The sequence below is a fragment of the Neodiprion fabricii genome, chromosome 4 (assembly GCF_021155785.1).
Source record: "Neodiprion fabricii isolate iyNeoFabr1 chromosome 4, iyNeoFabr1.1, whole genome shotgun sequence".
Lineage (NCBI taxonomy): Eukaryota > Metazoa > Arthropoda > Insecta > Hymenoptera > Diprionidae > Neodiprion > Neodiprion fabricii.
In genome coordinates, this window is record NC_060242.1 from 36020010 (window position 1) to 36043532 (window position 23523).

The 23523-nt window shown below is 39.8% G+C and overlaps 2 protein-coding genes across 8 annotated transcripts in view; one reads left to right on the top strand and one right to left on the bottom strand.

Annotated features, from left to right (window-relative positions):
• On the top strand, nucleotides 1-19842 carry LOC124180261 (pancreatic triacylglycerol lipase-like). 3 transcript variants are annotated; one of them, XM_046565566.1, is made up of 10 exons: nucleotides 1-203; nucleotides 15559-15731; nucleotides 15811-15965; nucleotides 16030-16149; nucleotides 16782-16928; nucleotides 17020-17248; nucleotides 17321-17770; nucleotides 18132-18258; nucleotides 18523-18738; nucleotides 18861-19842. In XM_046565566.1, the coding sequence occupies exons 2-10, from the start codon at nucleotides 15560-15562 to the stop codon at nucleotides 18964-18966; spliced, it is 1722 nt and encodes a 573-aa protein (XP_046421522.1). In that variant the 5' UTR covers nucleotides 1-203; nucleotide 15559; the 3' UTR covers nucleotides 18967-19842. The 3 variants fall into 3 exon arrangements, with proteins under 3 accessions (XP_046421522.1, XP_046421524.1, XP_046421523.1); XM_046565568.1 differs by having other exon boundaries at nucleotides 17336-17770; XM_046565567.1 differs by lacking the exon at nucleotides 1-203 and having other exon boundaries at nucleotides 15429-15731.
• LOC124180258 (rho GTPase-activating protein 39) overlaps nucleotides 19539-23523 on the bottom strand; it is an 11830-nt gene continuing 7845 nt past the window's right edge. For all 5 annotated transcript variants that reach the window (XM_046565558.1, XM_046565557.1, XM_046565560.1 and 2 more), the window contains exons 12-13: nucleotides 22608-23051; nucleotides 19539-22521 (exon numbers count right to left, since the gene is read on the bottom strand). In XM_046565558.1, coding sequence (XP_046421514.1) covers nucleotides 22327-22521; nucleotides 22608-23051 — 639 coding nt within the window. In that variant the 3' untranslated portion in view covers nucleotides 19539-22326. The remainder of the gene's footprint in view (nucleotides 22522-22607; nucleotides 23052-23523) is intronic.

The window sequence follows — 23523 nt, forward strand, 5'->3', positions numbered from 1 at the left end:
GAAAGCAGTTCGCTGCTTGGCCTCACTACGGTCGGTCACAAACGGAACTTGTACAAGCTATAAACACGGCGTGCTTCTAGCATAATTATACAGTGCAGGTGACACAATTATTGATCCGATCGTCGCGACCCGGCTTGTCAAAGGCCCCTGACGTATGTCGGCATCGTTGTGGCCGAGGGATGAAGTCTTGACTGCGGCTAAAAGTGAGTCGGATTATTACACGTACCTCTACCTGCACACTCCATACATCGGCGAAAAAAACCTAACCGGGGTTCGTGATCGGCACGTGCCTTTCAATTCCACTCATTCTCCGACGTTAATCCCGCACCGGTAATCGGTTATTATTTGTCGCAGAATATTTTTTACCCATTTATGTATGTGGAAATAATTTACAACCCCCGTTTTATTTGATTTCTTATATTTATAATTTACTGTTGTCACGTGACTACAAACGCGCGTGTTTATCAGACGAACCGGTCGTTGCCTGTAATCGTAAAATCCCATAATCCTCAAGTCTTGTTCCAATTGTTATGTTGCGAACTTTGCGCGTCAAAGCTTCCGAATCTCAACGATCAGCGATGCTATCGAACTATGTCGAGCATCGTTTAAAATGTTTCTCGTGCAAGTTCAATTTCTGTATGATTTCGATCGGTGAAAAATTGATATAAACCCAGGCACATGTAACAAGTACCTGTAAAGCATGCGTACAATTTTTGAGTCCATATAGGCAGAGTCAAAGCATGCAGGATTACAGGTGCCTATACGAACTGCTAGACTTTCTCCGCGAGCAAGGCTATAGGTTACCTGTATACACACACACACACACACACACACATATATATATATATATATATATATTCATACATATATATATATAAATATATAATGCGTGTATACACCTATGCATGTACATAATACTTGCGTATAGATCGATCGATCTGACTGTTTTAAGTGTTGGAGAAATGATAGGGAAGCCTGCAGCGAGTAGCAAAGTAGGAAATCTGCGACGTTCGCGTAATCGAGGCTCGGCGTACGGGGCAGAAACTCGTTTCACACATGCCTGAAAGTCGTATAGACATAATTAACTACAAACTTGCGGTAATCAGGTAATTGCGTTTCATTGTATAAAGAAGTAATTAATTTGTCGGTGCTTATAGCGGTAATCCGGTGGAAGCATTCCTTGTTTATATCACCACATGTTATTTAGACCTTACGTAATTCCCCTCCGGTCGGCCGTCGATGAACCTCCAGGCATTTCTATCATTCCGCAAGCCTTTCTTTATGATATACGCGTACGTGCCTTTCGAGCAAACACGAACTCTCGACGGCCGATGGAGGAGACGAATATTAGGATGCGGTGAAAATTACAGCTGCAAGGTATGCGCGTTAAAGTTTTTGCTAACGCTACGGCTGTAATGAAATTATACGCACGATCGTGAGCCGGTTTGCCGATCGTTCTGAAACATGTAAATTATAGCTGTGTATAACATGGGAATGTCAGCTCGCGTTTTGCTTTCTCATTTGCACATAGTTATAATTCACAAACTTATCTTATGTGGGGAAAATAAATTTCAAATATAAGTATGATAAATACGATGATAGTAATGAAGTAAAAAAAAGGAGGAGAAAATACGATAGTAACACGTTATCGGTATAAATACACATATAACAATTTTTCTGACCTTCTAATTATTCAAGACTTGACTAATAAGTAATAGAAACAAATTAAAACGAAGAAAAGGTGGTGATTAGTACTTATGATTTACAGCTCAGTGCTGGTTAAAAATCGTCTACAGGTAGCGCGGTTAATTTTGTCATCTTTGCAACTTTACCGCAGCCGCGTGATCACAGCGAGAAGATGATTACGATGTAAGGCGACAAAACGTTGAAATTTTTTTGTGAAAATTAGCAGAAAACGTCGTATTTGATTTTTCGAGAATGCATTATTATGCCGACTTGCAGCAGTGTTGTTACTAAAAGAATTATACCCGCTTGTTTAATAAATGGCGTGATAGCGATGGATGGATTATATGTATATTTATGTACAGACTTGCGCTTCCGCGTCCGGCTCTCCAAGCAATTATTCACACGTTAGCAAAGCGTATCCAAAAGCCCGGAGGTGGTGTTTCTTTTGGATGACGAATAACGAGTAGTTTGCCTGTGTCGCATTCCGGAATTACTAACGGGAATCGAGCCGGGCCGTCGGTATCGCGATTACGGTGGAAAATCTGAGACGTGCTGTTTCCGAGATCGGATCATCGCATAATAGAGTCGTCGGGTCGGACAGGCACTTACGCAGCGAAGAAGACGCGTGGCAGCCATTCGCCAGCGGATGATTTAAATTTTCCGACGAAATACGGAGAGACGATTCGTCGAGAATTGCTTACGGCTACGATCGGCATTGACAAATATTATGACGTGCAACCGTTATTTTCCACAGATTAATTAAAGATTCATAAATATTCTTGAATCACTAATGATATCGCTTACACCTTATCCTGGCGTTTACGCTTGTGCAATTTGATGGATTTTTCTATAGCTGTTATTCCGTAATTATGCAGTCACTTGTTCACGATATTTGTAACTTCAATATAAATGACGTGGAAAAAGAATTAATCGAATCAAATCCTGACAATGAGATGCGCGTTTGATTTCGCAGACATTCACAGCACGCGTGTAGGCGAACGTTTATGTCTCTGAGAGAAAATTTTCAATTATTATTGACATACGCAATCGAGAGTATTATTTTTTCAGTTATTATACGTTATATGGCAAGAACGTTAAACCGCGACCACAAATACGAACGGAGCTAGCACAGCGTCGCTAATAAACATATTTAAATACAGGTTGGCGCCATTGCTCGTTGTGAAGGCAGCGTATAAGGTGATCACAACGGATGTCTTCAGAGATAGCATTAAACTGTGTCAGGCGTAAGTGCTAATAACGTGGTCGTATGTTCGTAGAACAAAAATTGTTTAAGTACTGTGGAAATAAATTTATGATCACAAAAAAATCCCACTCGCATCGAATTTAAATCCAATTCAAAATAATTATTACGATTATTGCTCTTGTCGTAGATTCATTCGTGCTAATCAGGCTGAAACAACTTTTGACGATTAGGTAAGACACGAATTCCGTTTATTTTTTTTTGTCTCCTCGATACTTTGAGATCAAGGAAACGGCCGGTATCCGCATGATTTCTGACGTCAGATTATACATACTGAACTTTAATTACCGTGTAACAATTTTTTCAATCGAACAACGTGTATTGTTATGCCTTCTAATTGATCAGTCCAGATGAGATGTAAAAACTAATTTAGTAACGCGATTCGCCTTTCTATATTTTACAGTAATTGCATAAATTTACAAAATTATGTACAATAGAATAAAATTTTCCGAGAAGCTGCGTATAAGGAATAATCACGTGGATAAATGTAGCATGTAAATTAATATAATCCTGCCTGCGCTTACAACCTACCTTTCGACCACGTGGTGATACCCGGCTAGCCACGGCGTCAGTTATTGCTTTGTATGTGGGTCAGTGTAAAGGCCGATGGAAAGCTAAAGGCCCCGATAACAGACGCTCCGACGACGTCCTTCAACAACCGGTGCTGTGAATTAGCCGCTATCTATAACTTGGCCACCGAACGCGACCCGTAGTTACCAACACATACACAGTTACACAGTTACCGACACTTAGCCAAGACACAAACCTTTTTCTAGTAGTTTTCTGACTGACTTTATCGATCATCGGCTCATTTCGTTGCTCTAGATTACTGGCAATTTACCCTGCCTTACCACAGTTTCAATCCTCATCGGGAAAAATCCCTCGATCTTGTTCGATGAGATACGCATGCTGCTGATAAAGTTTCAGAAAATTTCGTCATCGCTGTAGGTGTAATCGTGGCAAGATAATTATTGTATTACATAAACAGAGGAACGTAATTAAAAATGTTTGCCGTGAAAGTTCGGCGTTTACAGCGTTTTTACCTGTCACGTCAAACAATGTAAACAATTGAAAATGAAATTATACAAGGCGCACAAAGTCAGCGCGTAATAAAAATGCAACCGGAAGCTTGAGCATCCGTTGAGTTGCAGAGCTGAATAGAGTGTGTACGGTACGATTCGCAAATGACCGTGATTATGATAGAAACTCACCCGCCGGCAAACTCATACCGAGGAAACAGAAAGGAAGTCACTGCCCATTGGTCCAATCAAGTTCGATGATAAATTATATTGTACGCATTTTATTACATGGACAGATGGATTATAACTTTCGCCGTGCATGGTCACTCGAAGCAATTTGCCGTGTGAAATTGGAAATATATTATTATTATTATTATTATTATTATTATTATTATTATAAATGTGAAAAGTTGGACGAGGAATGCTTTTTGTTAATTGATTTATTGCTTTGTGATTTACAGTTACATGTTCAAGAAGATATAATCGACATTGCACACCAGCTAGCGAATGTCAATTTGAAAATAATCCAATATACCGTACTTGATTTATTTTTCTGACTATATGCAGAATTCTAATTGAATATTTTTCCATCGCCTTTGCAGGTATATGTTCGAGCGGTAATTGCATAAGTAAATTTATAAATTGTCTTATGCAAATTTTATCCTCCATTTTCAACGAACGAATACCTGGATTGGTAGCAAAGTTGTTATAAAGTGTTCGCAGTTATTTATTTATTTTTTTTCAAGCAACAAGTGTCGTTGAAGTGAGGTGCAGAAGTGCGGAAGATTCGTTCTGTTATCACCGTGCTTATCGATTTGACGGTAAATTTAGTCTGGCGTAGATGAAAGCGATAAAAATTAACGATTTAAAGTTGAATCAACAAGTGAGCTCCGCACACTCCTTGGAGCTATACATTCGAAATTGAAAAATATTGAATCACATTACAGCAATAATTATGTGCATGTTAAAACTTGAAGTGCCTTTACATTCATCGAATTACGATTTTAACGAGCAAACGTTTGGAAGAAAATACATGTTGAGTAGTATATTATGACGAAGAGAATCGAATTTGCGTGTTCTTTGGAAAAATGGAAAGGTAGTCTGAAATACGGCTGAGACACGTCACGTGACTTGATTTGTGCTTAAATCCGCATTTTTGCATGCAAAAATTTGATGCTAAGACGTTTTTCAGTTCTCTGTTCTAGCATAAGAGTTATCGAACGATGAGTAAATGCGAATAGACGAAACCCGCAATTTGAAATCCGAGAATAACGATGACAACGAACAAAAACGCGAAATATATACCTCGTAGAGAAATACGTGTACGGATTTTCAAAATTCTAGCGCGTTCCCGCGCCATTGACTTACACAATGCATAATGCAAGAGCTGTCCGCGCGTGAAATTAATTCTTAAAATTGTTAGTCCACAACATGTACAATACGGAAATCATCGAAACTGGATGAACGAACGAAAGAGTACGATTTCGAATCGAACCAGAATTTACTGTGTAAGAAGATGTCACGGGAGGGATGGAATCTCGAACTGGCATATCCAGTTGTTACGAAATATTGCGGTAATTTTATTGCAGATAGCTACAAGAAAAAAAAAAGAAAAGAAAAGAAAAAGTTGACCGCGGTCAGTTTACCGCAGAAAGTGAGGATTCGACTTGTGCTGCGTAATACAACTGCAGTGGCTTTGCCTGATTACGTAATCGTTTGTTGATCCGATCATCATCGCGTAACGTAATTAGGGACCCGAATTACGTTTTCACGCATTCGTGGTGAAATTTGAGAAAGGTGAATCCTCAGCACGAAAAAAAGATTAGTGCGAGCTTATTCATAAATATATATGTATATGTCTTAACGAGGAAGTAATTGAGGCGTCGTTGATGCGATGAATGTTAAAATGCTTTAATTATGAGATCGGAGCTTGTTATAGGCATTGACGTAACTGCGAATGATGGAATGCGTTGAATCAACTGTCTACGTTTTTTGCTGCAATTTTTTTGTATCTCTATATTTTCTTCTTTGTCTTTCGAAGAGCGTGCAGCGAACGTAAAATAATTAGTAATAATCCGGCAGTCGTTAATGGTTCGTACGTGAGAAAAAAGTGTAAAAAATAGAAATGAATTAAAAAAGGAGAGCTTTGTTCATACCCTGGTGTATAATATTGCATGAGGTTTATATACCTCTGTTCGCGAAGGCAAATTTACGTTCGTGCGTTGCACAACGAATGAACTACTCTATACCTATATACCTTGGAGGAAGAAAACAGGGGAGAAAGGTGCTCGATCGTTCTTACGCAACGAAGAAAGAGTGCGAGAGAGAGAAAGAGAGAGAGAGAGAGAGAGAGAGAGAGAAAGAGAAAAGAAAATAAATACGCACACAAATGAGTATGAGCACAGAAAAAGAGGTAATAAAATGACTGAAAAAAGAAAAGGAAATCCAAAATCTACGAACGCACGCTATGCGAGATAATCTAGATGACTTCGCGGATTCTCGCGGGTGAGGAGAATCATTTTCTCTTCACCTTCTTCAAAGTGATGAACCTGAGGTACAAGAAGCATTGTAGAAATTGTATGAGAGCATAATATGTTCGTTACACTCGTGCAGATTCCAAATCAGCTCGGAGATTAGGTTAAAAATCGGTACGTTTCATTAATTTTATCGCGAGATTGTCGTACATCGGGTATTTCTCATATTATTATATCACGAAGTTCCAGAGAGTTCTTTGAAAATATAAGAATATGAAATACTGGAATTGTAAACAAAAGCTTTAACTAGGTACATGAAAAAAAAAAAATTGTTTCAGTAAATTTCTAGAAATTAGTCTTTTGAATAAAATTAGTAATCACAGAGTGAAACGAAACGAATCCATCACGTATCCGACCATTTTGAAGCAATTCGAAACGACGCATCGATATCCAAGCTTTTGATTATGATTCCGGTAGTTTCTATTTGCATTTTTTATTTTTTCAACACCATCTTCGTAGTCTGTGCAATGTGCATATAATAATTTGATAAATACTCGAGTCTTGGATCTTGCATGCACACACATTTCTATGCTTGATACGAACAATCATAGTAGGATTTCTTCGTAAATGTAATAACGGCGAAGGCACACTTCGTACTTGGGTCACGCTTCCTACCTAATTATACCCGACAACGTAGCGACTGCCTGAATTATAGACGGACGAGCATGCAGGAAGTGCGTTGATCCATCCACTTGAACCTTTCTCCAGAGGTACTTCCATTCGAAATTTATTTCCTCCTTAATCCCGAACGAGTAACTGCAGCTACGACTCGTTAAGCGAATCGACCGCGTGTAGGGTACGATATTATACCTCGAGACTTGGCGAACTATCCGCGCTTTACAAACTCCGCATATCGATTCGTGCAGATCGTGCATCATTTTACGAGGAAACTTCGCAATAAATTACACCGCAATTTAAGATAATTCCAACCAACCGAGTGATATAAGCTCCTCCTTTTCGTCGGTAATAATACGTAAATTATTATTTTTTGAAAGAGGAAAAGAAAAGAGTACATTCTGACTTTAGTGGCAAAATACGCGTGCATAACATAACGTGCTTCTGGGATTAAATATTTACCGGAAGTTTCACCGCGTGCATTAACTCTACTGCAACTTATCGTATACGACGGCTATACGAGTGTGATTTTGACCAATTTACACAAACTAAATCAATCGAGCTTATAATATTTGATCAATTCTATAGGCATAAAGTTTCGCGACGTATTCGGTATTTATCCTGCAAATAATTTCAATCCGAGTAACGAACTCGTCGAGGAAGTTCGATTGCGTTTTACGGCTTGTGGTGTGTAGTGTGTGTAGTCAGTGATATACCGGCAGTACAGGAAGCGAAACAGCATTGCCGGCGGGAAGGACGCGAAATCTGGGACAGTTCTTAACTCTCAGCCACGGCTGGGCCCCGTCACAAAGGTACACCTTCTCACTCTCCCTTTTCAAATAATAATTATTTAACAGCGACTTGGTTACCTGGTGAAATGCCTGCGGGTCAGTCCGCCTTCCCCTCTCTTGCTTCTCGCCCGAATTCCGACCACTTTCGATTAAAACATATGTGGCGCCTGCGCACGATCGAACAAACAAACGATCCGAGGTGTCCGTGAAACGAAATTGGTTTTTTAAATCCTTGCCCGACGATATGACGCTATTGAAAAACATCTCTGCAAAACTTACGAATATACACCCGGGGCTCGTTTACGAAACTTAATTTCACCGGAAGTCAGAACGGTCACAAGGTGGACAATTGTGTCTGAAAAGCCTGAAGAAATATCAAAGAATTTCATAACATACCCACTTACGGTTGTTCTTGAAAATTTGGCGAAACTTGGTGATCAATGAAATGTTTAAATATTCAAATTATAGCGAATATCTTGAAACTAGATGTCCTTGTTTCTTCTACCTCACTATCCGCTCGCTCGAAAGTTTCGAAAATATTTTTTGGCATTTGACAGTTCCTATTTACATATACAGATGATAATTGTTTTGACAGTAAAAATATCCATACGTAGGTATGCCAACGAAAACTTCGTATCTTCTAGTACATTTAACGTTATACTTTCTATCAATAAGTAATGCAATGTCGACGTTTTTAAAAGTACAGAAAAAAAGGTCGGAAAACAAGGAAAAATCAGCGAACGTTTAAATCCGAATCGTGTGTCGACCTTGTGAGTCAGTTTTCCAGAAACGACTCGAACACAATTCGAACATTTCGCGAAACGCGGAATTGACATTACATGGTACAATATATGGACACAACGATCGTTCAGTGGGTCAGCGATCAAACTCTCACATATATTACACTAATTGTTTACAGTTATAAAGTTTCCCCAATATCGAGACAGGAATTTGTTGGAGTGAATGTCGAATCGGAGAACGCGTGAGACTCTTGGAAAGGAAAGGATTGAAATTTATAAAAAAAGTTTGAATAGTGTTTGCTGGTTAAAAAAACACAAGTCGTGACTTGTGCCAATTTCGTGCGTATTCTGTTCTTTTCTTATTGAGTATAGATGTGAGAAATCCTTCGTAGTAGATATCGTTGGATCGATCTCAAAGTTCATTCATTTGTGAAAACTGTACGTATATACCTGCATGTACACTTATACATACATTATGTACAAGGCGCGAAGGTAAGTGTACCGTATACAGTGCGTGACTGAAGTTACGGGTCATGAATATGGAATGGTGATAATTATTCGTGGAATGTGCCTGACCAACTTACTTAGATTAAACGTACCAATATTCGCACCTCATCGAACGATTCAACGTTCTGCAAATTATAATACAACTGCAATGCGGTACAAATTACAGCTTCTTATCTCTGCGGCGATTCATTTGTCATCGACGTCAAGTGCTCCATTCAACGATCGGACAAAAGATCGACCGGAAATCAGTTTTTTCCACCGCACAGTGACTAGGTTCCTTTATTCTTCGGAGCAGCGTATGACGGAATTTGTAACTTCCGTTGACCTTTCGAATCAGATACGCGTATATCATAGGTTGCATATAATCTCTGCAAGCTCTGTCTCCTTGATGTGCATCAAGGCGAACTTGTTGTCGCGGTATTTTGTAATTGTTTTATAAACGAACAACTCACCCTCGTGCAGCGATCCTTCACCCATGAAAAGTGACTGGATGTTTTCCATTAACCGTTAAATGCTGGCACGAATAGAACGATTAATGCACTGAACTCTCTATAAACGTGACTTCCTGGTGTTTCACCGTAATTCGCCGCAACCTTAAATCATCTCACGTATAATCAGGCGTAATGCATGCTATTTACACGCGCCTACGGTTCTTTGCTTTCCGCTTTGCGCATGTTTTTGTCTGCACAAGTACATTTGATTATACATACCGTTGCGTTTCAGCATTTATCTGCAGGATATATAATATATACATGTGCAATGAACACGCATCATGAATAATTGTGCTTACTTTGTAGCTAAGCTAGAAAATTTATCGCGTACGATCGTTTCATCCTCATTATTAGCTTGCGCATTTTGCACGCGCGTGCGACGGCTCCACGCGTGCATAAATAGCGATATGAAAGCGAAGCCGACCCAGCGAACGGAGTGCGAGAAAAGTGCTGGTCAGTTAGAAGCGAGCATCTTTCTTCCTGCAGCGTTGCAGTACCCGCTCGATAACTTTCCGCTCTTGGGGCTGTAGGGGAGGAGAATTCCCGCGGACGGGAACGCGGACTGAAATAGAGCGGGCAAGTAACGAGACACGTTGTAACACACTCGATTACAAACTACGTGGTATAGGAATACGTCTGTTGCAAATAATTAGAAATTGGATTTTCCGAGCTCGAGGTTATTGTACGACGTAATTATAGAGTGCAAGGTCGTTAAGGTCTAGGTATAAGGTGCGCGTTGGCAGCTCTTAGTCACAGCCATAAGAGAACGGGTTATAGAAATCGACCTGTCGCTGTACGATACTGCGGTGAAAAGTAATATAATGAGCATTTATCCTGTCCGACATGTTGGCTGTTGCAGGCGTAGGTATGGGTGTGTAACGATTAATGAACGACGAACTCGCGTGTATTATAGCTGTTCACCTTAATGTTCGATATTATCATAATTGAGCCATTTATAGGTTGGACGGCGTGTGTGGTTCCGATGTACAGAGACCCACTGGCACAGACGTGATACCCAAGTGTTGATTTTGCTGCAGCATGTTCAGGAAGTGGAATTTCGAGACAGTCGGTCAGCAATCGCTCGATCGCAAATGCGGATCGAAATGCAAATCCAAAAAGTGAAAGAACGCCAGTTAACTGCCGAATGCGAAACGTGTGCGTGCGGATGATTTAATCGAATCGTGGTTAAAAAATCGATCGTGCACAGAAGTTTTCATAGAGATTCGAATGTATACCTACTTGGAAGTTACCTGGTAAATGGCTTACCAAACCTATGAAAACGTAATGAATTATAGTTGAGGTCCGGGGAAATTTAACGTGTTATATTTGGTGCAGACATCGAGCTCTCAGCGGAGGTGTCGAGATGATTTTGGAACTGAAAATTGAAAGAGAAACGCTCGATTGTCGCCAAGTTTTATTTCTGATAGGTATATAATCAATTAGCGGGAGCACAATTCTCACGATTTTCATATCACGTGATATAGTAATTAAAAGCCTTTTCGTATGCACGCATAACGGGTAGACAATTTTCCTGTAAACAATTTTGTAAGTCCAACGTATCTATGGTTGGCTGTATCGAAATAACCGCATGCTCGCTTGAAGAACTTGTGGCACGCGAGTAAGTATCGTTGAAGGTCAGATTTGGCGTCATCGGAGTGAAGTATAATTAAAAACCGATCAATTTCTCCTCGGTAATGATGGTATCGGGTACTTCAGCTTTTAATTCTATTACAGTACCGCCTGCCCCATGGCCAGTTTTGCAATTTCAATAACAGAACAATCACCGTCTGCAATCGATATCGCAATCGTCGCTCGATCAAAACAATATATTTTACAGTTACGTACTACAGAGAGTGTCAAGTCGTCATAGAATGTTAAAGGATTTGGAATATTGTTCGGAAGAACTTTTAAACTTGAAACGATTGTTGTGTGCGATGTGATGTAGCATTCGGTGATTGTTAATCTTACAAATTCGTTCGAGTGACCGCTCCTCGTACGTTATTCATCTGAAATACACACGTGCCTCATACATGTTCAATGATCATTGTTATGAATAATTTCAGACATTACGCTTAATGTCCGGTTCTGTGCAACGTTTCTTTTTTTCATTAGTTTTTTCCTCCTCATCGGCACAGAATGCGAGAAAATGAAGTAACAGCGGCGTGAATGTGGCACACTGGACGTGCCCTGTTTGCGTGCAATCGGGTATACCCATTATCGGCGTGGTTACAAAATATTTGAAAAACAATTACAGGGTAATGGCCGATGCTTGGCAAAAAGACCACGTGGCTGCTGCAACAGCCTGCCGTTGACAGCCTTGACGATTAACTTTATAAGTCAGTATTTCGCGATGACACATTATATATAACACAAGTATCACGACGGCGAGAACGTAGTCAACCGATTCAATGAATCGTTATGCAATTCAACGCCCATACTATACGTGTCACCATCTGCGTCGGCATAAGATACCAAGTATTATGTCACGTCGAATTACCAACCACGTGGGAAGCGGACTGTTAATATTGGTATAGTATTCAAATATTTTTATCGCCTCGTCATCTGCTAAACCACGATGCTTCGATAGTCCGTTTACCCCTTTTATCGCTCGTTACCTGCATCGACTACGACAGGAATGCCAAATTTTGTTACAAAAGTAAGATAAAATCTATTTTTTTTCAACACAATTGCACACACCTCATTAATTCAGACTCAAATTTTCGTTTATAGACATTACAAAAAATGTTTTCTTCATTATTGTAGACAGATATTGATGTCGATTCTGGTGGTTCTCTCGTTTAGATTTAAACTGTACCGAATTTATGTTTTTTTTTTTTTACCGATAGTCACCGATTCTTGAGGAGATAAAAAAAAAATCTCGACACTTTTGGTAAACCGCGGCGATTGCATAACGCAGTCGACAGAACTTCCATGAAATAGCGAACACCGCGCGGCTTCTCCGCACCTCTCTCTTTTTCTCTCGGTCGTCATGCACCGGGTGAAAACCCGCGAAGGCCGTGTAGAAGCGGACAATTCTACTGCACGAAAAATACCTGTAATGGGTCGCAATTGATATGCGAAGCGAATCGCCGTACCTCAAATCTGGCAAGTAAGTATTACTGTAATCACGTTTCGCGACAAGGTTTGTTAAAAACTTTTTAACGACAGTCTCGCAAGCTCCGCGCTCTGCGGGTTTTTAAATCGAGGAAAGGAACAACACGCGTCTGCCTATTGCCTCTGGCTGCAGAACGAAAGACAGAGAGAGTAGCCGCGGCTTTCACCGAAGCCTTCGCCTCCGCCTTATCTTGTGTAGGCATTTACTATATAGACCTGCGGGAGCTGCCCCGAAGGTGGGACAAGTTTGGCGCCAGTGAGATCCAGAACGAGAAATGACCGCGAGAAATTGTGTTCAAGGAATTTCTCGTGACATAACTTGAACAACAAACCGCCGTAACGCAAACTTGGCTCTCGCCCGATATTCCTGTCGGACAACTTAAAAGCTGCTCGGCCGTTCCGCGATCCGAAGCCCGCGCGTGCGGTTGCAAAAATTACGAATCGCAACGAGAATTAACCGCGATATTAAAATATCGAGCCACGCTTTAACTGTACCCGAAATTTAACGCTTCACGACTGCGCAGTTTCAAGGGATGTTAATCTCGGTTACTCCGAACACCTTATTTACATCCCACATTTAGTCTTGTCATGTTTGCTAGCTTGACTATCCGACGTAGTCAACAAATTCTCGAATATGAGTTAATTGAAGCTTTGTTGTGTAAAAACTCGAAGAATACGGAACCGGCCCCACTTGCCTTTGGTCGTGTGTTGAAATATTATAATGTACAAAACAACACTCGTTCCATTTTAGCGTCCGCGTTAATTTCGTTAGATAAAGAGGAGCATAAAACCTAGTCTATAAGAGAGTCGAGTCAAATTTTTCAACGGTGACACATCGACGTCTACACGAATTTTTAGTCAGAGATAAAATTAAGCCTCATTAAGATCCCGGGATTTGCATAGATGCCGAATTTATCACATTCGATAGCTTATCCAGAGTGTATCGCATTGCACCAGCATTGACCTGAATTACGACGTAAACTATATACTGACCTAGAAATATTATACAGTAGAGTGATGACGGTAAATCAGCCGATGAAATTGGGTCGGGAAATAGAGAATTTATTCCTTCGGAGATGTATTAGTGCGGCATATAGAACTTTCTCGATTTAACCCCCCGACACCCCGAACGGCTCGTTTAAAATTCGATACAGCGTGACCTGCCGTTATCCTATAAGCGATGTAGGTATACAGACTGTCCAAAACGGAAATCCTTTCACCGGCAAGCGTTACTGTGCAAATCTCGAGTAGCGGCATTCGAACTTGTGCTCGAGGCAAACCGCAATGTGGACTAAATTTCCTTGAAGACAAACGACTTGGAAACCTTTTAAACCACTTTTCAAATCGAATATATAACGCATGACGTCGGTGAGGTCGTCCATCAAGAGTCTGAGACCTCAGCAGGAAACGGACGGTAATTTCGTAACGCATAAGTGTTCGTAATGTGTGCCTTGGAGATTAGAGTCAATGGCCTGCGAAACGTCAAACGGTTGTCGAAGCCGGGGTGCTGTTAGATAACGAGTAAAGGTCGCCAAAACCAAACTATTAAAATTATGAAATGGGCAATGACGTCATTTGAGGAAACAACTTTTTCTGACGATATTATAATGATATGCGACGCGATGTCGAAGGTATCGAACTCCCTGTTACACAATCGTGAAACCGCGCTGCGGCAACTCGGCGTCGAACGAATCAATATACCGATCATAGATTCCTAAAAGAAAAAGGTGAAATTGGGTGATATTAAAAATTCATCCTCGACTTTAAAATAGAAAGGAGCAGTTGCCCCATGGTGAAAAATACGCTACCCAATATCAGGCTACGATGAAATCCTCAACGTCTTGGCGTATTTATACATTTCAGAGAAAAATTGCTGAAGATTTTCTCCGACACATGACATTTTACAGCAATTCTATCTATACCCGCAAAGTGTACTGTAAAGGATCGGATTATTCAAGTATTCCAAATCGTTCTTCAAATTTTTCAAACCTATGCTCGCTTATATTTTCTAAATGTAAACCTTAAATGATGACCTTATTATACTATCGATATAATGATCCATCTTTGTGAATCTTGTGAAAATATCAAAATACTGATGCAGCTCACCGGTTCAAACTAACGTGCATTATAATAAGGACATTTAGTTGAAATATTTATTAATCGTTAGTAATTATTATTAGTGTAGGTTTAAAACTATCGCGTATTATCTTGTACCGACCATTCGAACCCTTTCTTATCAGAGTTATTAGGAATTACCCTAAGATAAGCTCATGCGGATATTGCTTACAAAAACTTTTACAAATTCTTAACGCATTGGGGCATTGGAAATATTTTTGACTTAGCGCTGCAAAAAACAGCTACCGAGAGGAGAAAGCATCGAGACGCCACTGACCGATGAAAGTGATTATGGCACATCGCGATTCGATTATATGTAAAAAGTGAAGTATAACCGTATTGGTTATACCAAGTCCTTCGAATCTACGACTCGCAGCCTCCGGATCGGAACGTATAAATATATGATACAAGTATATTCGAAAGACATTTCGAGGCCCTATCACGACGATGCTTTGTACGGAGGTCAACCAAATTCCCCATTCGATGACACGTAACGCAATCCCCTCTCCATTCGCGTTAGCTAATAAATAGCCAAAACTTCAATAACAACTTCGGCAAAGAATGATTCAATTCCCAAGCAGTCGCCGGTCTGTTTACAACCCCGGAGCATTCTTTACGATCTAATACCGTAATCTAATATAGTACGATAACATCGCGGACTGTAAGGTGAAAATTGCGGTTGCAGTATGCGAAGGATCGTTGCTGGTCAGAAGCGAGTTGACGAGGATTCAATGGGGTCGACGTTGGTCTTGGCATTAGCAATCTTTCTGGCTCCCGCAATTTGCCATGCCGGAATCCTGGACCCGTGGCAATGGGCGCGCAGTGATCGCATTGAGGTCAACATCCCTTGGCTACTTTGTGAGTAACAATCAATCTGCTTTGTGAGCACGGTGGTTTTAACATGCGTGTAACGCTTCGCGTGATTTCCGAATTACAGTCGAAAACGAAACACGGTGTTACGAGGATCTTGGCTGTCTCAACATCACCAGGAGCTGGTACCACCTGCTTCACAGACCATTCAACGTTTTCCCACTTCCCAGGGAAGTCATCAACACCAGATTCATTCTTTATACCAAAGCGAACCCGACGGAGGTAAGTTTCATCACCAGCCCGACAATCGCTTGGCGATTTAACTAATTCAAATCCTCTTTCTCAGGGCCAAGTCCTGATTGCAAGTAAAGACAAATCCATCAAACGTTCAAACTTTGACCCAAAGCGTGAGACTAAGTTCATTATACACGGTTTCATAGACACGCCGCTCAGCAATTGGGTGAAGGTGAGTGAGAAATTTTATTACCTTCATTTAAAAGTAATAAGCTATACGCGCGGATTAAAGAAGAGACTAAAAATACCAGCATGGGTACGTTAATGGCCTGAAAATCTTTAATATTGTACATCGTACGCCAGCATACCGCAACGCAATGTTTTTAGAGAATAACAGTATTAATCGATTCAACACGTTTCTGCGCGTAACCAATCTTTTAACTATCTACATAATCTGTGAGTAAACTGTGGAACCACGTTCCTAAGTACGGCTCTTGATTTCTCTTTACCTTGAATCAATTAATCAGGAATAGTATGATCCAAATGATTACTACCCGCGCAACTCGGTTTGAATACCTTTTGGCACTTAAGCTGACTTGCGTGTCTCCTAATGTTGTTATTTACGATTTTGAAACATCACCGATACGATAACTGCGTTTCACTTTATTGTCATTCCATGCTGATGACAATTTCAGACAAAACGTTAAAATCTAACGTAACTGGCTATTAAGAAAACGACTCCAGAAATAACCTCGGCCAAATTTATTGTTTCCTCAATGAGGTCAAATAGTGTAATAATTTGCATAACGTGATTATTTTCACATCTGTCACAATTCAACGAGTTCTTTAATGTACCGATAACAGGAGATGCGCAACGAGCTTCTTAAGCATTCCGACTACAACGTGATAATAGTGGACTGGGCGGGTGGCAGCCTTCCGCTCTACACTCAAGCAACAGCCAACACTCGACTAGTTGGCCTTGAAATAGCACATCTCGTCACTCATCTCCAGGCAAGTCAAAAGCCCCGTGTAATAATTTCTCACGAACATGGAACGAATGCACCCCTGAAATAACGATGATTTCATGACGATCCACATCCAGACAAACTACGGACTCGACTTGGAGAACGTTCACCTCATCGGACACAGCCTCGGAGCCCACACCGCGGGTTACGCGGGCGAAAAATTAGCAGGACAAATCAGCCGCATAACCGGACTGGATCCAGCCGAGCCCTACTTTCAAGGAATGCCAAATCACTTGCGGCTCGATCCCTCGGACGCTAAGCTGGTCGACGTCATCCACACAGACGGAAAGAACATATTCTTCCTAGGTGAATGTCGATAACGAGAACCGACGTATCCCTTCTCCTTAAAATGTGGAAGTAACCAAATCGATTGACCAGCTCTTCTTCCCCAAGGTATTCCGGGATACGGAATGAGCCAGCCCTGCGGGCACCTCGACTTTTATCCCAACAACGGAAAGGAGCAGCCAGGCTGCACTGACCTCAGCGAAACTACGCCATCCTTGCCTCTTACTCTAATCCGCGAAGGTCTCGAAGAGGCCTCCAGGGTCCTGGTAGCGTGCAACCACGTACGTGCAATAAAACTCTTCACTGAAAGCATCAACTCCAAGTGTCAATACGTTGCTCACGAATGCGGAAGCTTCTCGAGCTTCATGCGAGGCGAGTGCTTTTCTTGCAAAAGTAACAGTAGCCTCAGCTGCGCTGTGATGGGATATCATGCTGACAAGAGTCCGGCGCTTCTTAAACACCAGAGTCAAGATCAGGACGACACCACGCCGCTTCTCGGTTCAAGATTCTTCTTCACTACCGGCAAGGAAGAACCTTACTGCAGTGAGTGTTGACATTTCGTAACCGTGAAACCGGTGAGCTGGCCACTTCACATCCATTCCGGCTTTAGCACAATATTTGAGTATCTGCGTGCGTAATTCGGATAGTAATAAGGACTCCTAGTGTCAAGACGAGCCGCCACTTAGCGAGCATTCGATGTGAAGTCGAGCTTGACGTTTTGTGTCGATCACTAATAATTGTAAATATCAACGGGCTTGTCATTTTAATCCAGTTCACAGTTAATAAACAGCCAAGCTTAATTCCAGAGTATGATAATCGTTTAGAATATCGTTGGAAACTTTGGATTCCGCAAAATGTATAATTCAATCGCGTTTAATCCAAATTATCGCTTGTCTGCTCGCAGGAAAACATTACAGAATTACCATCGACCTCGCGAGACCTTCGACAGCTGAAAGCTGGGTCCAGGGCTTCATGAAAGCGACCCTCCACGCCGATAACGGTGTAATCCGCAACTTGGACCTCACCCCAAGGTATGCGTTGAAACCAACCGTTTCAGTAACGCTTTTTTCAACCCCTTTAATATTTTTACCGAGCAGTTGAAAAACTCATCCTATGAAGTATCTTCAGACGCACTCGTATATCAATCCATAATTAAATTCATTCCAGTTTTACGATGAAAGGTATACGGGAATCCGTAATGGATTTCTACGAGTTTGCTCAGAAATTTTTTACACACCATCCGATCGATTTCAACATTTAGCCACAGTTCGATTAACCATCTCGTAAACTTGTAGCGGATACATGAAGCTTGAACATGGAACAACGGCGAGAATGGTGGTCTCGCACACCGGGGGTGCGAGTGGAGATATCGGAAAAATAAGACGGGTTGAGCTTTCGTGGGAATACGACATGGACGTGCTGCAGCCGCGATCCTTGTGCTTTTTCTGGTGCAACGATCGCCTCTATGTCAACAGCGTAGCTGTTGATATTATGGAACTTCCTGGCAGAGGGTGAGTAAATTTTATCGTCATCTCGCTCGCCTTATTCTCATAATTTTTGTACTCGTTTTTCGTGTGTTACTTTTTATCATTACGTACATAAATCTATCACGTGTTGTAATATTTTGCAACAGGAAAAGAGAAGCGGACTTTTCAAGCAAACTTTGCTCAGCTGGCAGACAAGAGTTCGCTGAAATAGCAAGCAGATCGAGTGCTTCCTTCGTCGACAATTGTTCGTAGCGCTGCAAATCGGCGATTAAAGTTAGCTGGACTGATGAAAGCATCATGCTAAAAAAAAATCAGCGCAACTGATTCTGTAATGTACGATAACAATGGTAGAACTGATTTACAGTTTAACGGAAATTCAAAATCAGGTAATAACGTTACTCGAAGAATCAGCGCTGGTCTTTACCAGTATTAATGTGATCACGTTGTAGATAAACTTTTAGACGTTATATATATATATATGTGTGTGTGTGTGTGTGTGTATATTTACATGTGACTATCGCCATTGTAGTCTTGATATAACATGTAGTTTTCGAGCAATTTTAAGACTAATCGTTATTGTGTAAACTAAATGTACGTATGTAAATACTTGAAATTGTGTAGCCTAGCTATCTTACTTACGATTAATTGACTAGCTCATAAACACGTATGTGCCTAGACTATGGCGCATTAGTATATGATTGAGATTATTATTCATCAAAGTTATACAGGCGTGTTATATTTTCTGTAAATTAGTGCCACCAGCCATGGCCTAGAAAATTATTGACGTAAGTTAATCTGTGTGATACTGTTTTTTAATAATTTAAGGTAAGCCTGTGCAGGCCGCGGAAGTCCCGTAATTATAGTCTTCAGAAATACTATCACAAGTCACTTGCCCATTGTACATATTCATCTTCGTAGATACTTCCGTAAAAGTATTCAAGGCTCGAGCAGCGCTGAGGATTGTGAAAGATTGATTGAAGGGTTTGATGTGGTTGATTTGTTATTTTCTTTTATCGTAAAAAACTGCAGATAAGACGAAAACTTGGAAACTTAATACGAATCTACTTCTGTATATTGCTAAATGGTCGTAATTATGTGTCTCAAAAATAAATACGTATTAAATCATAATACTAGTTTTTTGATTGGTACTTTCCGTCTCAAAAAAAATCATATACCAACGTTATGTGTCATACTTATTAATCGTAACTGTTAATTAGAATAATTCGACCGAGGATTCATTTCAAAAGTTAAATAAACCTAGAGTAATGGATTAATGTTTTGATGTTTTTTAAATTCGACCAACATTCTACTGTAAAAATCCAAAGAGGGCCTTTCTTCTTTTGTAAAACTTATCTCAGAATCGATTTGAAGGATCATTTGATTAATGAAAAAGATATATTTAGAACATCGTAAAACCGACAGCTGAGGAAATACGATGGACGTTCAAAGAAATTTTCCGTTTCTTGCTTGTAAGTTTTGATTCTAAAGAAACTGTTTGTAGTGAGTATCAAGATGTGGCAAAATTTGATCTAAAAATTACAATGCAGTTAGTGCTAGTTTTTTCTTTTTGGCGATTCTCGGAGCCCAGATAGTTTTTGTCTGTAAATCAATTCCATAGGAGCCTTTACTGTACTTTTTTCCCCTCTCGTAAGGAGACGTGTTCATTTACATGCGCGACGATATAATCTGAAGAGCACTTTTTCGAGTACAAATTACAGAGGCGGCCGTGAGAATTACTTATTAGTATATTTAAGTATTCACGCGTGCTCTTTGAGCTTGTCAAATACCGCTATCGAAATAATTTTCACGCCAAAACGTGCTTTCCATATAGTTACCGTCGCACGTATTAATAAAACGGGGTTTTCTTCATGCTATAAAAATCTCTGACAGTGAATCTGGTACATGAATGCACAATAGGTATGATCAATTCATTCAGTCAAGATATCTGAAGAATGTACAACTCTGATTTAGCGTTCACAGCAAACGAATTGTGCAATTTGTTGTATGAGCTTCCAAAATTACCGATTACAAATTAAGTATTTGTTCCTGCAGTCTCACATGATGTATTAGCGGGTTGGGCTTGGGCAAATATATTCAACAATATTCCAGCTCGAAATGCCTTCCATACATTATTTGTTTTCAATAAATTTATTTGCAAGCAATCATGGAATACGTTTGATGATCAAAGATACTATAATGGATTATACTGCGATGTAGCCGATTTCTTTGTTCTGTTTTGTCCAACAGAATCCTGACTTTCGTAACAACCAAACTAAGCCAATCTATATTATTTTCGTCGTGTGAGATATTCCATCGATAAACATAAATAATTTGAGGAACATTTGCAAGCATTGCTCAAGAATTTTTTTTAAGATGACCCCGAATATTTGCGTTATGTAACAGTATTTTTGCAGTCGTCTGAAATAATTTCCAGCACGTAATTTAATCTGTATGACAAAAGTTTTAGAACAGTGTTAGTGTTTTGTGTAATCATGGCAAATCAACGTATTTATAGGACTGGCAGTCACAGAGATATCTCAAAACATAACCACTTTGAAAACCAGGTTGAAAACATTCGTATGGTTAGTGGCATATTCAAATAGTTTCTGAAAGTTATTTGACAAATCTCCCAATATACTCATTTACACAGAAGTTAGAATTATGACAAACCTCAATAAATTGTGGGATTTTCGAAAAATTCTGTGCGCAGCTTAATGCAGAAAAAAAACATATATTTTCGGTTCGAAATGCGATGCAAAATGTATTTTTTTCTTCAAATTCGATCTGTATTCGTTTCTAACAGCACGTAGATCACTCCACTTTATGCCCATAAAATTATTATACAGCTTTAGAACTAACAAGTTTACAGTAAGCCTTGTAATTTTAGTGAAGCCTTGAAAAACACTGGTAGGCTATAATTACAAAGTGACCTGCTACCAGTCCTATCATCAAAAGCAGTAGTTGGTTGTACCAACCATAGTATCGGCAATTTGCATGTTCGAATAAATATTGATATGTTGTATCTTGTCAATTTATATTGAAAAAATAAATACACAAATAAATGCTAATCCTTCGCAAGTATTTTCTTTTCCTTTTTACTTCATATAATAAATTTGTATATACGCTTATATTCGTTATACAAAAAGACCTCGCTGTGACGATATCACGGATATACACGGTAACGCATTAGTTTTATATTACATGGGATTCAACAATGATGATCGAGTAAAAAAGCCATCGCAATTCGCGCGGTAACAAGAATCGGTAAAATATCATATAGCGATATATAATCTAATAATATTTTAGTAATATGCTAATATATGTTTATAAATAATAAATAGGAAATGAGTGGCTCAGCTCTTGTAGACGTTTAAATTACACATTTTTAGATAAAAGAACACGTTTAACGAAAATAAAAAATAATATTAATAATAATGATAATGATAATAATTGTTTGTATAAGAACAAATAGTAATAGCAATAATTTTTTCAATTAATACAATAATAATAATAATAATAATAACACTAACGATGAGACTAATAATAATGAATATACAGTTGTCGTTTTGGCATAGCAGTTTTTTTTTAAGTCTAGTCTAAGTAATCTAATAGTCAGTGAAGACCTTCGACCCACGCAGTGTCTAGAGATTGAATGAGGGTGCGAACAAAGGCCATCTCTTTTCTAGCATTTTCTAGAATAACTCTCGGATCCTGGGACGTACAACGCAACACGTTAGGAGCCATTACCATAGCCAAGTTGCTTGCATCCATTTTTGTTCGAACAACAACTTCCGGTCTTGCAAATATCTAAAAAAAAATCGAACAAAATTCAAATCAACATTCAATAAAACATAGTCGCAATTTTTTTTTTCAAAGTACTGTGAGTAACGCACCTGTAAAAATCTTATCAGATGACAAAGAACACGACGGTTAAGGTCGGGAAGCCGATCTATCAATGCAGTAGCTGCTGCGGCAGCGGCTCGAACATCGTCGTGGCGTAATGAGACACATTCGGTATAGAGAGCATCCGGGATGAGTGGCTCGTACAGTTCCCTTACCCAAAGCTTCAATAGAGAAGCTGGTGCGTGAGCATCTTGGGCTGAATTTGCCACTCCGCTATCCTCGAATCGGTCAAGAGACGCTTTAAGGACGCTAACCTCATCTGCGTCGGCAGATACTCTGAAAATCCCTTCTGTTGTAGTTCCACCACGAAGTAAAACCTGTCTTGCTAGTGTCGTTTGCACCCAGGGAAGCTCCCTTTGAGGGTATCGATCTCGTTGCAAAGCCATGACTTCTCCTAGCGTCGCGCCAAACATCGAAGCACGGAAGATTTGTATCTGCGCGAAATAAAATGATAGTCAATCAAATGCCAGTTATCAAGCAAAAATTTAAATTACATTGATATTATTCTTGACTCAGGATGAAAAATAGTAAATAATACGGCAACATTTTGATATTACTTTCACGACGTTCGCGATCAAAATAAAATTATCAAGAAATCAGATCACTAACGAAGTCAAACCGCATATATTTGAATGAGAGCGGAACATTATTTTACGTATGCATTTAAATATCACTTGGGATTTCGTGAACAATTTAGCTATATTCCACTATTACCAACAACGAATATCAATTTGATGTCTCCCTTCCAATTCGTTGCAAATCACGTATGTTGTAGAACATTGAAAAATAAAAGACATGCATTTTTTTATCGGCGGAAAAACGATTTAAAGAGGTGAAAACCAAAGATGCGCACCCAACGATAATTTCTTGATACCCTTGATGTATATAAGTGAAACTAACGTTGAA

Excerpts from the sequence above, each read along its gene's own strand:
- LOC124180261 (XM_046565566.1), top strand. The coding sequence starts at position 15,560 with ATGCGAAGGATCGTTGCTGGTCAGAAGCGAGTTGACGAGGATTCAATG. Across the intron at positions 16,150-16,781 it reads CGCTCAGCAATTGGGTGAAG|GAGATGCGCAACGAGCTTCT; the intron begins GTGAGTGAGAAA and ends TACCGATAACAG. Across the intron at positions 17,771-18,131 it reads CAAGGAAGAACCTTACTGCA|GAAAACATTACAGAATTACC; the intron begins GTGAGTGTTGAC and ends GTCTGCTCGCAG.